At 38.6% G+C, this 17,613-nt stretch overlaps 1 protein-coding gene across 1 annotated transcript in view; it reads right to left on the bottom strand.

Annotated features, from left to right (window-relative positions):
- Window positions 1-17,613, bottom strand: part of YME1L1 (YME1 like 1 ATPase) — a 46,131-nt gene that overhangs the window by 20,890 nt on the left and 7,628 nt on the right. Inside the window, exons 3-8 of the mRNA XM_009214143.4 lie at window positions 13,647-13,809; window positions 12,232-12,333; window positions 5,534-5,643; window positions 3,796-3,946; window positions 2,678-2,761; window positions 801-883 (exon numbers count right to left, since the gene is read on the bottom strand). Of these exons, the coding sequence (XP_009212407.1) occupies window positions 801-883; window positions 2,678-2,761; window positions 3,796-3,946; window positions 5,534-5,643; window positions 12,232-12,333; window positions 13,647-13,809 (693 nt within the window). The remainder of the gene's footprint in view (window positions 1-800; window positions 884-2,677; window positions 2,762-3,795; window positions 3,947-5,533; window positions 5,644-12,231; window positions 12,334-13,646; window positions 13,810-17,613) is intronic.

The following is a 17,613-nucleotide window of genomic DNA, read 5'->3' as shown; positions in this document are numbered from 1 at the left end:
TCTTTTCTCAGATAAATGCAGTTTATTCCATCTTCTCCTTCAGATTTTCTCTCAAATGTCACCTTCTCCATCAATTGCACCTTGAACATTCCATTTAAAACTATAAGCCTTTTCCCAAAACTCCCAATCCTCTTTACCCTGCTCTACTTTTTCCTCCATACACTTTTATTACCTTTTAACATACTCTACTTTTTCTTATATGACGTATCAGTGTCCAATTACTGCTTTTAGAGTTTAAACTCTAAGAACGCAAAGATTATTTATTCTATCCCAGCAGCTAAAACAGGACCTAGCACTAAATAGATACTATTAAATATTTAACAAATTAATTGACTGTAAACTAGCATTTATCCATTCTATTCATTCAAGAAATATACATTGTTTAATATGTTTTAGATACTGGAGTTACAAAGATCAATAAGAGGAACAGGTAAAGAAGGACCATTTATTAACTATCTACTATGTGTCAAGCACATACATTATCTGTCAGGATCTAAAGTAATTTCTTCAAGGTCTCATAGCTAATAAGTATAAAAATGAATTTCAAATGTTAGTCAGCTTGACTCTGAAGTCCACATTCACTCCATTACACCAGGTTGCTCCTTCATAAATTATACTATCCCCTGTCATAAAGCAAGATTGGATCCTTGACTATTAATATTTATCCCAAAATATTGTTTCTAATACTTTTGGATACAATTTTACCTATTCTGGCATACACTATAGAATCAAATATCCACCTTATATAGTGTATCAATTAGATAATGTATGAAGAAGGCAAGGCAATCTTCTTAACTTACGCCTTTAACATGTTCAAAGGTGACATTTTTCATCTGGACAGGATCTACTGCAGAATCAAGCCCTGTTGTCGTCCGGAAGCGGACTAAAGGGAAGAAAAGAAATGTTTATATTTGATAGATTAATAACATTCCAATCACCTGATTTTTTTAGATGCAAGAAAGCAAAGCCTAGAAAAATTAAATGTCTAAGAGACCTAACTTCACATATCAAATCAGAGTGAGGAACAGAAACTAGGTCTTCTGGATTTCTAAACCATCTTCAAAGAGTAAGTGATTCACATTAAAAAGACATATTTTGGCTGCTCTGCCTATGGAGTAGCCATTCTTTTATTACTTTACTTTCTTAATCAATTTGAAAAAATAAAAATTAAAAAATAATAAAGACCGGGCGCAGTGGCTCACACCTGTAATCCCAGCACTTTGAGAGGCTGAGGCAGACAGATCACGAGGTCAGGAGATCATGACCATCCTGGCTAACATGATGAAACCCCGTCTCTACTAAACATACAAAAAATTAGCTGGGCATGGTGGCACAGGCCTGTAGTCCCAGCTACTCAGGAGGCTGAGGCAGGGGAATCACTTGAACCCCGGGAGGCGGAGATTGCAGTGGGCCGAGATCGTGCCTCTGCACTCCAGCCTGGGCAACAGAGCAAGACTCCATCTGAAAATAAATAAATAAATAAAATAACATAAAATAAAAAGACATTTGTACTTTTCAGTTAATAAAATCAAGAATTATTTTCCACTTCTCACTGTAGTATCTAATGATAGAACAAAGTTTCTCAAACTCTGGTGTCAATAAAATTCACTTGAGAAATATGGTAAAATGCAGGTTCTCAGGCCACAGCACAGGGCCCAGGAGAATTTGCATTTTTAACAAACACTTTGATTATTCTGATATAACTGGTCACAGGTCTACACTTTGAAATACATTGCCTTACAGTTAGCAAAAAACACTGACACACATGGGCTTAACACATTATGATATTTTTCATGTAGTCGTCGTCTTCTGACAAGTGTTACTACTTGCCCTCAAATGACCTATCAATTATGACATCATGAAGTCTGACAAGCAAGACAGAAAAAGTCTGATAGGACAGTAAAATACTAGAGATCAATTTTGGAGAACTATTACAAGAATTTCTTAAGTCTTTCCCACTCAGGTAGAAACTTCCAAACTAGAGCAGTTATAAATGAGTAAAGTAAACTGAGCAATTTCTAATTTCCTCAAAAGAAGCCCAAAATACTGTTAAGATAGGCTGAAAAATGAGCTGGCAAAATACAGGGTTAAGAAGAAATGCTTAATAAATCAAGAACACAGAAACTGAGAAAACAAATTTAAAACAGTAATTCTAGAATGAACACTAACAGTTTTAGCCCACAAAGTATTTTTTAAGAATCTGTACATATCCTTGATATTAAAGAGAATAGAGAACACAGGATGAAAACTACATAGTAGTGGAAAAGGTAATTGGAACCACTTAAGTCTGACACTATTGCTTAATTTCAGATAAGCAAACTAAAAAAAAGGGGAACATTTAATATAATATTAATAAATTGAATTTATTAGTTTATCTTTGAAACAGAAAACGATTTCAGTTTGCACTGCTATTATAAAATTATTCTACATGATTTTTCAATTAATTAATTTACTTTCCTTTCACCCTGTTGACCAGGATAATTTTTAAATTTTATAATTGGACAGATATCATTTTCTAAAATTTGGGAAACTAACCACTACTAGGAATGAAAGCCTAATTCTAGAACTATAAACATTAATGCGTTCTTTCTTTAAGGGTTAGATTAGGCATTAAAAGGAATCATGTATTTAAAGGAATAAGAAACTAACAAGTTAGATACATTAAAAAAGCTTTTACCAGATAAAAATGGATTTTTTAAAAGTCCATAAATGCCGAACAGCAGCAGAATGAAGAGAATCAGACGGGTTCGCCTTAGGGAATCTAGGGTAGAAAGAAAAAGCTTTACATCAAATGACATTAATTAAATATGACAGCTCGGCCAGGCGCAGTGGCTCAAGCCTGTAATCCCAGCACTTTGGGAGGCTGAGACGGGCGGATCACGAGGTCAGGAGATCAAGACCATCCTGGCTAACAAGGTGAAACCCCATCTCTACTAAAAAATACAAAAAACTAGCCGGGCGAGGTGGCGGGCGCCTGTAGTCCCAGCTACTCAGGAGGCTGAGGCAGGAGAATGGCGTGAACCCGGGAGGCGGAGCTTGCAGTGAGCTAAGATCCGGCCACTGCACTCCAGCCCGGGCGACAGAGCAAGATTCCGTCTCAAAAAAAAAAAAAAAAAAAAAAAATGACAGCTCAATGAAATGTAAACATTAGGTTATTGTTGATAATCACATTTCATCACATCCAATTTTGGAATCTGGCATTCTTTTTCACAACCGCTATGATTTCCTGTAAGTACCCTATTATCAAAAACTTCATTAAGGCCAAGCAAGGTGGGCTTATGCCTGTAATCCCCACACTTTAAAGAGGTCAAAGCAGGAGGATCACTTGATCCCGGGAGTTCAAGACCAGCCTGGACAACATGGCAAAATTCCATCTCTACAAAAATTAGCTGGGCATGGTGGCACACGCCTGTGGTCCTAGCTACTCAGGAGGCTGAGGTGAGAGGATCACTTGAGCCCAGGAAGTTAAGGCCGCAATGAGCCGTGATTGCACCACTGCACTCTGGCTTAGGCAATGAAGCAAGACCGTGTCTCAAAAACAAACACAAACAAAAAACAAAGAAACAAAAACCTTTAAACCATTCACACTTCCTTTTCTCCAATTCGTTTTCTCTCTTGAGAAAGGGAAACCATCAGCAGTATCTCTATTTCTACATAGATCAAGTTACAAATGTAGTAGAATTTAATCAATAGAAAGACAGATGGTCTTAGAAAAGTTACTTAAAACTTAAATGTAGGACTATGACTTCCTTTCAGTTACTCTTCTCAAACATGGACGGTTTCAAATCAACTTACCATTGGTTTTTTGTGTGAGTGCTTGAGCTTTCAGAAAACCTTCCGCAAAACCAGTTTTAAATGCATCTTGGTGAGCTTCAGGTATGTTTTTGGTTTTCATGAGTTTGTCCAAACTCTCAACATCTGATCCTCTGTCCCGCAAAAGAAACCCCTGAATACACAAACAACACATCAGTACTGGTTAACGACAGAGTGACACTCCCTAACAATATTGTGACCACTCAAAAAAATTCACTAAAATTCTGTAACTTTTACTGTCAACGTGAAGAAACAGATTAAGACTCAGCAATGAATTAATAACTAGGAAACTAATACTAGATCCTTTTCCTGCATCAATCAAGTAATAATACAAAGAAAGTGGCATTATTCTCTGCATGAACACTATACTGAAAACAGGTCACATATTATCTTAGGGTTTGATTGACTTAATGTTCATATCCCTTTATCTTTACTAGAGGAAAAATCTCATTAATTTACTAAATATCTACTGAGCACCGTTCACACACTTGGCCTTATATAAGTTCTGAAAATGTAAAGATAAATAAACCACTGATCTTAAAAGTTTTCAGTCTACTGGAGAAAGATATGTAAATAGCTAAGTTTCTTAAATCATTTTTATATTATGTTAGAAGTATTATGTATGGTAGTAAATAAATGCTACCTCAGGAATACAGGAAAGGCCTTATAGAGAATAGGACATCCAAAACAGGGAATAAACACCATGAACAATCTGACAGAGTCATGAAACAATAGCCTTCAGTGCTCAAGAACTATTAGCATCTTTTTTTTTTTTTGAGACAGAGTTTTGCTCTTGTTGCCCGGGCTGGAGTGCGATGGCGTGATCTCGGCTCACCGCAACCTCAGCCTCCCAGGTTCAAGTAATTCTCCTGCCTCAGCCTCCCGAGTAGCTGGGATTACAGGCATGCACTACCACGCCCAACTAATTTTGTATTTTTAGTAGAGACGGGGTTTCGCCATGTTGAGGCTGGTCTCAAACTCCTGACCTCAGGTGACCCACCCACCTCAGCCTCCCAAAGTGCTGGGATCACAGGTGTGAGCCACCTCGCCCGGCCCTAGCAATCTTATATAAGACTTCAGTGCCAAGAGAGGAGCAGGGAAACAGAAGGGCATATTGAATGGTGAGAAGAGAAACACAGCAGGTAAAGACCAAATGATGAAATTCCCAGTGTATCAGGTGGAGGTAAGCAATAAAGCAGAGTAATGTAACTAGATCATAATTTTAGAAAGATTGATGGGTGGCAATCTGGAGGCTGGACTGAACATAGCAAGACTAGAGGCAAGGAGATTAAACAAGTATTCATTAGAGTAATTTAGGCAACAAATAGTTATAGCCTCTCTATGCCAGTGGAACAGATTTAACAAATATTTAGGAGGCTGGATCAACAGAACTTTAGTGGTTAATGGATGTGGGAGGTGAGGCAACATGGACAAACATAGGTTCACAGCCAGGTTTTTAGCTTGGGTGGATGCTGCTCATTAATACAGAGAACACCTTAACAGGTGTAGGTTTGTGGGGAAAAAATCTAGTAAGTGGAAAGGCAAGTCTGGCGCCCAGAAGAGTTACAGGTATAATGATTACACAGGTTACTAATCCCTTATTAGTGGAAAGAAGGAAGAAAATCTATCAGCCAACAAAAGAAATCAGATATTGAAGCTCCTCATTTTTTTTAACAACTTGAAAATATTTGCTTTTTGGATCATAAAAAGGTCTAATTACCTTCACGAATGATGGCGCTATATTCTGTGTTTCAGCTAATCTTTCGGAGGTGGACTGGAGACGTCGTGTCCTTGATTTCAAAGTTTTAAAACCCCGAGACTGTATGAAAACTAAATAAAACAATACCATTCACTGTCACTGTAAATTGTTACAGGAAAAGAAAAACGCCTGAGATTCTAAAGTCTGACACTCTACCTGTATATCCTAGTCTATCTAATTTGCCTGACACTTAAATATGTGTTCCTTTGTTTCTTTCTTTTTTGTAGAGATGGGGTCTCCTTTTATGCCCAGGCTGACCTTGAACTCCTGGGCTCAAGCAATCCTCTTGCCTCAGCCTCCCAAAGTGCTGGGATTAGGTCTGAGCACTGAAATCTACCATGTCCAGCCTACAGTTTTTTCTATTGTCCTTGTTTCAAAAGGAAATTAATTAATTAATTAATTTATTTATTTATTTAAGATGGAGTTTTGTTTTCTTGTTGCCTAGGCTGGAGTGCAATGCGTGATCTCTGCTCACTGCAACCTCCACCTCCTGGGTTCAAGCAATTATCCTGCCTCAGCCTCCCGACCTCAGGTGATCCACCTGCCTTGGCCTCCCAAAGTGCTGGGATTACAGGCACGAGACACCGCGCCTGCCCTATTTTTATGTTGATAGGGAATAAAAGTAAACAGAGAAGTCAGAGGGTTATACAATATAATTTTAAAAACTGAGTATCAACTCTGATAAACTGTGATTTTTTTTCCAAAAAAAAAAAAAAAAAAACCAAAAAACAGCCAAGTAATTAAAATAGGTTGAATCTACACAACTGATTTTTACGTTTTTGAAAAAAAGGTGAGTGTATCAAATTAGTGTCTTCTAATTTCTCAAGCCCCAATCCCACTTCCCAGAAGTATAACCTGTTAACAATTCTGACTACCCTTGTATGTATGCACATACATGCTCTTTCTATAAAAACTACTCTAGAAATAGTACCTAAATTTTTGCAATTTTCATTTTTCATGCATTATTTTTCAGAACAGGACAGTGCATTCAGTTTAATGGCTGTTTACACTCTTCCAATGTAGCAGAGTGCAATTCATTCAACCATTTCCCTACCATGAACATTATTTGTTTTCTGTTTTTTATTGCTGGAAACAAACTGTGGTGAACATTCTTGTACATGTATGTCAGCAGATGTAGATTGAATTCCTAAAAGAAACACTGTTAAGGTTTAAATTTTGTTTGACACTAAGAGACTACTACTTTTTTTTTGAGGTGGAGTCTCACTCTATCGTCCAGGCGGGAGTGCAGTGCCATGATCTCCGCTCACTATGCCTCCTGGGTTCAACGGATTCACCTGCCTCAGCCTCCTGAGTAGCTGCGATTATAGGCACCCGCCACCATGCCCAGCTGATTTTCGTATTTTTAGTAGAGGTGGGGTTTCACCATGTTGACCAGGCTGATCTCAAACTCCTGACCTCGTGATCCGCCTACCTCGGCCTCCCAAAGTGCTGGGATTACAGGTGTGAGCCACTGCGCCTGGCTGAGACTACTTTCTAAAAAAGACTGTTATCAATTTATGTGCCCACCAATGCTTATAAGTTTCCTTTTCTTCATATCCTTGCCAATACCAAACAATATGAATCTTTTAAATTTGTACAAGTCTGATGGGCAAAAATACCAGTACCTTGTTTTACTTTGCATTTCCCAGATTACAAATGTGGGAAAATTTTGAAAGGATTCCTCTGTATTTTTATTGACTATTTTTATTTTTATTTCATTGGTAAATTGACCATGCATGTCCTTTGCACATTTTTCCATTTTTATTTAGAGAATATGGATGTTACAGATAGTAATCTTTATATATATTGTAAATATTTATTTTAATGTGTCTTTGTCTTTCAATCACGATACAGAAATTTATTAGGTCAGTGTAGGCATACCTTTGTTGTGTTTTCTGCATTTTAACTTGATTAGAGTTTCACTGCCAAACTAAGATTTGAAAGGAAGTCTACTTACCTGTAATATTTTCAGTTTTATATTTTTGTTTTCAGCCCTTTAACATATTTGGAACTTTTTTTTTGGTACAATGTAAGAAAAGAACTTGATTTTTCCAAAACAGTCACTTAGGCTGATAACATTTCATTATCCATCATTTGCTTATTGACTTAAAATTCTTAATTTTGTTGCACTGATGTATGCCAGCACTAGGTTAAATTTTTTAATTTTAGTTATTTATAATACTACACTGCTGATTTCCACGGCTAAATATCTATATTTTCATATACTTAAGTAGGGTGAAATCCCCTTCATTAGTATTCTTTTAACATGTTCTCAGTTACTCCAAATTAAGTTTAAAATCAACTTCTCAATTTCCCAAATGGGTCATGAGAGTTTTGACTGGCATTGTACGGACTTTATAAATTTGGGTGTAAATTGATACTGTTATAATACCTAGTTCTTCCAAATAGGATTATGGCCTTCTCTCATTTTATTTCACTCAGTTCCTCTTTTTCTTGCAGTAAAGCTTCATATACACACGTGTGTACGTGTGTATATATGTATGCTGTATATTTCTTGTCAGGATAAAACTGGGTTTTAAAGAAACTGTAAATAAAACCTGCTGCTAGATTATAAGAAAGCTATTGATTTTTATGCATTTATCTGGTATGGACAAAGGAGTGAACTCTACTTGAACAGCCTTTTGGATGATTTTCTTGAATTTTCTGGTAAACAATTGTATCACCTGCAAATTATAATTTTACCCCTTCCTTTAACTTACATATGGCTCATTTCGTTTTCTTTTAAATCATATTGTTCAGAATCTCCAAATTAATGCTGAAAAAAACCAGGATACTCCATGTTTCTCAAATTAACAGGAACATAAAAGATGTTAAGAAATTTTAAAAGTTTCCTTCCATTTCTAGCTTTCTAAGAGTTTTCAGGAAGCACAGCAATTAAAGTATATTATGTCTTTGTATCATACATTGAAATAATGACATTATTTTTCTTTTCTAATCAATTAATATGATATATTAATTAACTTAACGTTAAATCACTTTTGTATTCCTTAGTCATGATATATTTTTAGCACATTTTTAGATTTGCTTTCTTTGGATTTTATTTAGGATTTCTGTTAATTGAAACTCATCTATTTTGTTCCTCTGTCATGCTTGTGTATGTATATACATACATACATACATACATACATATGTATTTTTTAGACAGGATCTTGCTCTGTCACTAAAGTTGAAGTATAGCAGCATGATCATAACTCACTGTAACCTTGAACTTTGGGCTCAAGCAAACCTCTCACCTCAGCCTCCCAAGTGTCCAGAACTACAAGGGCATGATACCACGATGGGCTAACTTTTGTTGCTATTGAGATGTTGTCCAGGCTTGTCTGGAACTCCTGGCCTCAAGTGATCATCCCAAAGTGCTGGGATTACAGGTGTGATCCACAGTGCCTGGCCTTACACCAAAACTAACAAGTTCTACTAACAGCAATCTCATGGAATAAATAGGGAAGTGTATTCTAGACCTTTTTCTTTTTAATATGGTTTTAAATTAACAAGAAACTCAATATTCTAGAAGAATGCAGCCATAAAAACTATCTGAACCTAGTGCCTCTGGGGCAAAGGAACAATATTTTTTAAATAGTATCTTTTAAACTTTATGGTTATTATCCTCTCTCTTCTTGGGCCAACTTTGTCAATTTATTGCTTAGATAACTGTCCATTTCAACGTATTTTTATGACATAAAGTTACACATACCACCTTGCAATTTTAAAACCTTCACATATCCATGGCAATTCCCACTCATACTTCTAATACTGTTTGTATTTTTCTGTTGTTTCTTAATCAGAATTGTTATGTTGTTCCATTTTTTTATATTAAATTTTTTTTGGTTTAAGTAAAACTATCTCCACCTATTATTTTAAAATATTTGCTTTGTATTAATTTCTTCTATTATTTTTCAGAAATTCAATTTATTTTCCATGTTTTATATCTTAATTTTTTTTTTTTTTTTTGAGACAAAGTCTTGCTCTGTCACCCAGGATGGAGGCGCAGTCTTGGCTCACTGCAACTTTCATCTCCCACGTTCAAGAAATTATCCTGCCTCAGCCTCCTGAGTAGCTAGGACTAGAGGCATTTGCCACCACGCCCAGCTAATTTTTGTATATTGTGGTAGAGACAGGGTTTCGCCATGTTGGCCAGGCTGGTCTCAAACTCCTGACCTCAAGTGATCCACCCACCTCAGCCTCAGCCTCAGCCTCAGCCTCCCAAAGTGTTGGAATTATAGGCGTGAGCCACCGTGTCCAGCCCATCTTGATTTCTTTTCTTTTTTTCTTGAGACGGAGTTTTGCTCTTGTTGCCCAGGCTGGAGGGCAATGGCGTGCTCTCGGCTAACTACAACCTCCGCCTCCTGGGTTCAAGTGATTCTCCTACCTCAGGCTCCCGAGTAGCTGAGATTACAGGCATGCACCACCACGCCCAGCTAATTTTGTATTTCCTTTTTAGTAGAGAACGGGGTTTTATCATGTTGGCCAGGCTGGTCCTGAACTCCCGAATTCAGGTGATCTGCCCGCCTCAGCCTCCCAAAGTGCTGGGATTATAGGCGTGAGCCACCGTGCCTGGCCTGATTTCTTAATAAATTATATAATGCCCTCAACGTCATTTTGTCCTCACCAAAAGAGTCTGATAAACAGATTTTCACTGTGGTTAATTACTGAGTGTCTGTAATCTCAGTTTTGATTTCCATTCAGTCATGAGACATTTAGAAAAGGGTTTTTAAATTTTCAAGTATTTAGGTATTTTTTTAAGCTGTCTTTTCTGTTACTGGATTTTTAGCTTTATTTTCTGATGTTGAGAGAATCTGACCTCAGAGTTACACCACTATGAAAATTTATTAAGATAGTTTTCATACCCTAGGTAACACATGCTCAGTTTTTAAACATCTTCTAACAGTATCTAAAAACGTGTCAGCTGTCTTCTTCTGTCTTCTGCATTAATCATTTCTTCAGAGGGTTATTGGTCTCTTTGCTGAACTTGGTGCCTCTCTTTTATGCTTTAAGTTTTCCTCAAATACGTAGATTCTTGGTAATCCATTTGTAATTATAAAGAAGAATACAGCGATCAGGGCCTGGTGCCGTGGCTCATGCTGTAATCCCAACACTTTGGAAGGCCAAGGCAGGCAGATCACCTAAGGTCAGGAGTTCCGAGACCAGCCTGGCAAACATGATGAAACCCCATCTCTACTAAAAATACAAAACTTAGCTGGGCCTGGTGGGGGAACCTGTAATCCCACCTCCTCGGGAGGCGGAGGCGGGAGAATTGCTTGAACCCAGGAGGTGCCACTGCACTCCAGCCTGGGTGACAAGAGGAAAACTCCATCTCAAAAACAAAACAAAACAAATACAGTCATCGGTATTGACTACAAATGGGTATCCTCAACACTAGTAAAAGTAAATATATTCAGAATATAAAACTTGGACTATGAGCAGAATACCCTTAGTGAATGTATAATTCAAAACCAAAGTAATCTGGGGTACTATCTTGTTTCTTTCCTTGGCATCAATGCTCAAACCAGGAGTCTCCACAGACAGACGTCCCTCGATACACAAACACACACACAGAAGTCTTATTAGAAAGGTAGGCCGGGCGCGGTGGCTCACGCCTGTAATCCCAGCACTTTGGGAGGCCGACGCGGGCGGATCACGAGGTCAGGAGATCGAGACCACGGTGAAATCCCGTCTCTACTAAAAATACAAAAAATTAGCCGAGCGCGGTGGCGGGCGCCTGTAGTCCCAGCTACTCAGGAGGCTGAAGCAGGAGAATGGCGTGAACCAGGGAGACGGAGCTTGCAGTGAGCCGAGATCTCGCCACTGCACTCCAGCCTGGGCGACAGCGCGAGACTCCGTCTCAAAAAAAAAAAAAAAAAAAAAAGAAAGAAAGGTGTTTTTTGCTAATTTACCTAAAGGTTAAAGGCCATATCTGTTCTGTGATTGGCCCATTTCTGGCAATCCTCAACTGTTTATTCCATTCCATCCCAGAGTCCAATTTTACTGGCTCTGGAAGTGGGGTTTTTCCTGAGTTCTCTTGGAAGCAGAAGTACTTACCTCTTTCACGAAACCCTTAGTCCCATGAAGGTAGAAAACATGTCTTTTTCATTTACAATGATCGCTATCACCTGACATCTATCACTACTAGTGCCTTGTATTCAAAAATTACACGAATAAATGCAAATTTGATTTTACTGTCAATTTGATGTCACCTATATTACAACTTACTGAAAGTCCTCAAATTTCTGGTCCATTAACAAAACCCTTCTGTCATTGCTTTTTTCATATATATATCTCTATATATATATATATATATATATATATAAAATTAATTTCAATGGGCTTTTGAAAGTGAGGATGAGTAAGCAAATGTGCTTAGTCATTTATCTTGAAACAAGTTAGATAAATTCCCTGGAGTTTGATTTATTGTGGCGCTATCACACTCAAAATTTAGCTCCTATATATTATACTCCTATATATATAATTATATCCCAGATTAAAAATTATACAGAAGAACCCAAACTAATCAATTCCAAATACTCTTTAGGCCGTGTGAATTGCAAATGTTTATAATCATTAATACCATTAAGAAAGACAAATCAGACTACAGTAAATAAGTATATTATTTTTCCAAAATAGCTATGGTTGTTGCTTCATACCTGGCCAGTACTGAAGATCTGAATAAATGCTTTGAAGAGCTCTTGAATGTTGTTTTCGATACAAGCAAGAGGAACGTAACGTACTAAATATATCTAAGTTACCTGGAAGGAAATTGCAAAAAGTAAATTTTCTAATTTCCAAAACAAAAAACAAAAATCCTATGAAACATAAATAATTCTATCAAATATTAGGGAAATCACAATATGAGTTTCAACTTTTATGAAAATATCTAAAGCACTGCTAATTTAACTACTTTATATCTCACAATCCTTTAGTTTACTATCACTTGTTGGTTACATTATCTATTTTTTTTTTTTTTTTTTGTGAGACAAAATCTCGCTCTGTCCACCAGGCTGGAGTGCAGTGGCATGATCTCGGCTCACTGTAAGCTCCACCTCCCAGGCTCCCGCTATTCTCCTGCCTTGGCCTCCCGAGCAGCTGGGACCACAGGTGTCCGCCATCATGCCCGGCTAATTTTTTGTATTTTTAGTAGAGATGGTGTTTCACCCTGTTAGTCAGGATGGTCTTGATCTCCTGACCTTGTGATCCGCCTGCCTCAGCCTCCCAAAGTTCTGGGATTACAGACGTGAGCCACCGCGCCTGGCCTACATTGTCTTTTTTATCTGGCATACAAATGTAGCTGCTAACGAAACTAAATTCAAATTAACAGTGATAAAACATGGCCGGCCACGCTGGCTCACGCCTGTAATTCCAGCACTTTGGGAGGCAGAAGTGGGTGGATCACCTGAGGTTGGGAGTTTGAGATCAGCCTTGCCAACATGAAGAAACCCCGTCTCTGCTAAAAATAAAAAATTAGCCGGGCATGGTGGCGCATGCCTGTAATCTCAGCTACTTGGGAGGCTGAGGCAGGAGAATTGCTTGAAACCAGGAGGTGAAGGTTGTGGTGAGCTGAGAGTGAGCCATTGCACTCCCACCTGGGCAACAAGAGTGAAACTCCATCTCAAAAACAAAACAAAACAAAACCAGTGATAAAAGATGTACTGTGTTTAAGGCTGGGCGCGGTGGCGCACGCCTGTAATTCCAGCACTTTGGGAGGCTGAGGTAGGCGGATCACAAGGTCAGGAGATCGAGACCATCCTGGCTAACACAGTGAAACCCCATCTCTACTAAAAATACAAAAATCAGCTGGCTGTGGCGGTGGGCACCTGTAGTCCCAGCTACTTGGGAGGCTGAGGCAAGAGAATGGCATGAACCCAGGAGGTGGAGCTTGCAGTGAGCAGAGATTGCGCCACTGCACTGCAGCCTGGGTGACAGAGGGAGACTCTGTCCAAAAAAAAAAAAAAACCTTCAGGAAGGAACCCAGCCCACAGTAAATGCTACCGTAAAAGCTAATAAATGGTATTTATTAATAGTGCTAAAATATTTAATTAGAACAAAAAATACATTAACATACCATATTTATTTTCAAAGAAGGACTGTGCAGAGACATGGGACGTATGCCAATGGGAAGAAATGTTTTTGCCTTTACAAAATCCAGGAAGTAGATTTTCTACCAGCTGATCAATCTGTCCAATTTTTAATTCAGATAATCCAAGGTCTCTTAAGTTAAGTGAAGGCTGTAAAAGATTGGGTCAACCAGGTATGCATTAATATTACCAAGATATTTAACCTAAGAAGTATATATTATCAGTTAAAACAATTAGATTTTAAAAGTCTAATACATATACTTCTTTTTTTAATATTTAAAAATAAATTGATGCAAATATTTTTACAGTTCGTTTCACTGAGATCAGTCATATGAGGTTTGACATAGGTTAAAAAATTATATTCCCAATGGTATCCTTAAATAAAGAGATAACATTTCAGCATGAATGAGAAAAACATTTGTTTTTAAATCAAACCCAAACCACTACTGTCCTAAGCATTATGGTTCACAGAATCAAGTGAAATGTATGATATTTTTTCCTTCTCTCCACACAAGGGTACTCTGATCAAGAGCTAGTCTATCAACCATTGATCAAGCATTTATAATGACAAGAGTATAAGAGTAACTACCTGCAGGGTTACAAAGTATGTTATATAAGCTCAGGGGGATTTTCCCCAACAGTGTAAAACTGATTGGAGGATAATAGTAAGGTTTTTGAATTGGAGAAATTCTATTCAAATGATAATCCTCACCAGTCCATGGAGTTTTAAGCCCCTAAGCGGCCATAAACAAAAGCCCACTTGACAAGGAAATGGTATGCTTGGTTACCACAGGACATCTCACTCCTCTGGCCTCACTGCTGAGATCCTTCCTTGAACTCAGAGGTTCTAAAGTTACCCATTATCTTCTAATAAGGAAGAAAATTAAAGTCAAAACTGTGAAAATCAGGCAAAAAAGTCTAAAAATCACAAATATTTGTGTATATATATCCACTTTTAAACAACAGGACAGGGATTAGTTATTTTCTTGTCCACATGAGCTGAAAAGGAGGCACTTAAAGACAAGTAACAATTATATGTTACTCAAACCCAAAACGGCTAAGGTGGGAGGAGCGTTTGAGGCCAGCCTAGGCGACACGGTAAGACATCTCGACGAAAAATTAAAAAATTAGCTGGGTATGGTGGTATTCGCCTGCAGTACCAGCTATTCAGGAGAAATGTTTGAGCCCAGGAGCTGGAGGTTGCAGTGAGCTATGATAGCATCACTGCACTTCAGCCTGGGATACAGAGGGGAGACCCTATCTCTAAAACTAAAAATTTTCTTAAAAGAGGCATGGACATGGATTATATAGCTCTAGATTGATGTCTGGGAGTATAGTACTTTTTTTTTTACTAGATATAACTCATATTCCTAGAATTCATTTTCTCAATACTAACATAACTATAAAATACACCTTATTGCATAACAGTAAGGATCAAAGGCAAAGATCATGTCTTACTCATCTACACAGCCTAGCATACAGCATGACGGCCATAGTAAAAGACAGTTAAAGGCATGGTGAAATAAAAGACTTAAGAGTATTTTAAGCTATTAAAAATGATGGATGAAGAAGACTTAGGGAGAGGGGCAAACAAAAAGCTATCCAAGGGTCTGGAACATCTCAAAAAATTCAAGGAAAGAAAAAAGTAAAGAGATATGCTATGGCCAAACTGTGAAGAGCCATATTTGAATTTAATTCTCTAAGTAATATGATTAGTTCTGTCTTACGGAAGAAAAGAGAGAACTAAGGAAGATAGACTGGCCTAGCATGATGGCTCAAGCCTGTAATCCCAACACTTTGAGAGGCTGAGGTGGGAGGACTGTTTCAGGCCAGGAGTTTGAGATCAGCCTGGTCAAGAAAGCAAGACCCTGTCTTTACAAAAAATTTTAAAATGATAAAACAAACAAACAAGCAAGCTAGACTGGATGAGAGAGAAGGCTGATGGAACAAGTGAAAGATGACAAGAACCTGAACTAAGCTGTGACTAAGAAGGATGGACACAGTAAATCATAGACAACAGGCATTTGGAGAAACCCACAGTACATAGGGATTGAGAGGGAGAAGGGTTCTGGACGGACGTGCCAGTTATTAGTTGGTTGTGTCCAAGCGCTCTTTCATCCTTTTTGCTGGCTCCATGAACATGGATCTGTACCCTTTGAATATTTTTCCTTTGCCAATTGAAACAATGTTAAGCTTCGTCAAGAAGTCACTGAATGCACACTGTAGAAGAGAGGTTTTGATTCCTGGTTCTGGTATGCTCATTTAGCAGATTCCTGTCTGTAACACCCATGGTTTCTATAGCATCTGGCTCCTGTCAATTGTGCAGTTTCACCAAACCCTGGCTCCTGGAGTGCACAATGGCTAGCAATACCTAGCAGCTTCCCCTGGCACCACTCATATAGCAGCTTCTCTAGTAGGACACATCCCCAGGAACAGCTTTCCCCAGTATCCAGCAAGTTCTCCTGGCATGACATCACAGCAACTTCTCTACCATTCAGTAAACCAAGGCCATGCCTTCGCCAACATCAGGATCTCAGCCCTGAGGGTGGAGAACTCTTCCTGACTCTATCTCAGCCCTAGAAGTATGAGCTGCTCCCTAAATCTGCTGGTCCTTTTTTATTTTTTATATTTTTTAAGTGTTTTCTTTACTTCTTAAATCCCTACCTATTCCACTTCCCTGTAAAAACAGGGTTTTTTTTTAAGATTAAACAAAAAAATGAGATTACATTTTTATATTTATTTATTTATTTTTGAGACAGAGTCTTGCTGTCACCCAGGCTGGAGTGCAGTGGTGCAATCTCGGCTCACAGCAACCTCTGCCTCCTGGGCTCAAGCGATTCTCCTGTCTCAGCCTCCCGAGTAGCTGGGACTACAGGCACACGCCACCACACCCGGCTAATTTTTGTATTTTTAGTAGAGATGGAATTTTCCCATATTGGTCAGGCTAGTCTCGAACTCCTCACCTCAGGTGATCCACCCTCCTCAGCCTTCCAAAGTGCTGGGACTACAGGCATGAGCCACTGTGCCCAGCAGACATTACATTTTTATACTAAACTTTTACTGTTCAAATGACTATGTGGTTTCTCTTTTCTAGTTGGACTCAGACTGAAAAAGTAGGACTAAAGCCACTGTAAGACCAATAACTCAGTTTTGGGCATATTAAATTTGAGGTCCCTAGAACCTATCCAAGGAAAATGTCTAACAGACCACTAGATAAATTACTCAAAACTTGAAAGTGACTTTACCATTGAAGATATATTTGGGAGTAACATAGAGAGAGATGTTAACTGAAAATATGCAAGTGGCAGCTGGGCACAGTGGTTTACGCCTATAATCCCAGCACTTTGGGAGGCAGAGGCAGGCGGATCACCTGATGTCAGAAGTTTAAGACCAGCCTGGCCAACATGGTGAAACCCCGTCTCTACTAAAAATACAAAAAATTAGCCACACGTGGTGGCTCACGCCTGTAATCTCAGCTACTAGGGAGACTGAGGCAGAAGAATTGCTTGAACCGGGGAGGCGGAGGTTGCAGTGAGCCAAGATCGCACCATTGCACTCCAGCGTGGGCAACGAGAGCGAAACTCCATCTTAAAACTAAAGAAAAAAAAAAAAAAGAAAATATTTAAGTGGGAATGTAACCTGGGAGAAAGTAAAGACTGAAAATTAGGACAGGCATGGTGGCTCACGCCTGTAATCCCAGCACTTTGAAAGGCTGAGGCTGGCAGATCATTTGAGGCCAGGAGTCTGAGACCAGCCTGGCCAACACGGTGAACTCCATCTCTACTAAAAATACAAAAAATTAGCCAGGTGTGGTGGGGTATGCCTGTAATTCCAGCTACTTGGAAGGCTGAGGCATGAGAATCGTTTGATCCCAGGAGGTGGAGGTTGCAATGAGCCAAGATCACACCACTGCATTACAGCCTGGGCGACAGAGGGAGACTCTGTCTCAAAAAA

The sequence above is a fragment of the Papio anubis genome, chromosome 11, assembly GCF_008728515.1.
Source record: "Papio anubis isolate 15944 chromosome 11, Panubis1.0, whole genome shotgun sequence".
Classification (NCBI taxonomy): Eukaryota; Metazoa; Chordata; class Mammalia; order Primates; family Cercopithecidae; genus Papio; species Papio anubis.
Note: the sequence above shows the minus strand (reverse complement) of the source record. Positions and strands in the feature narration are given on the sequence as shown.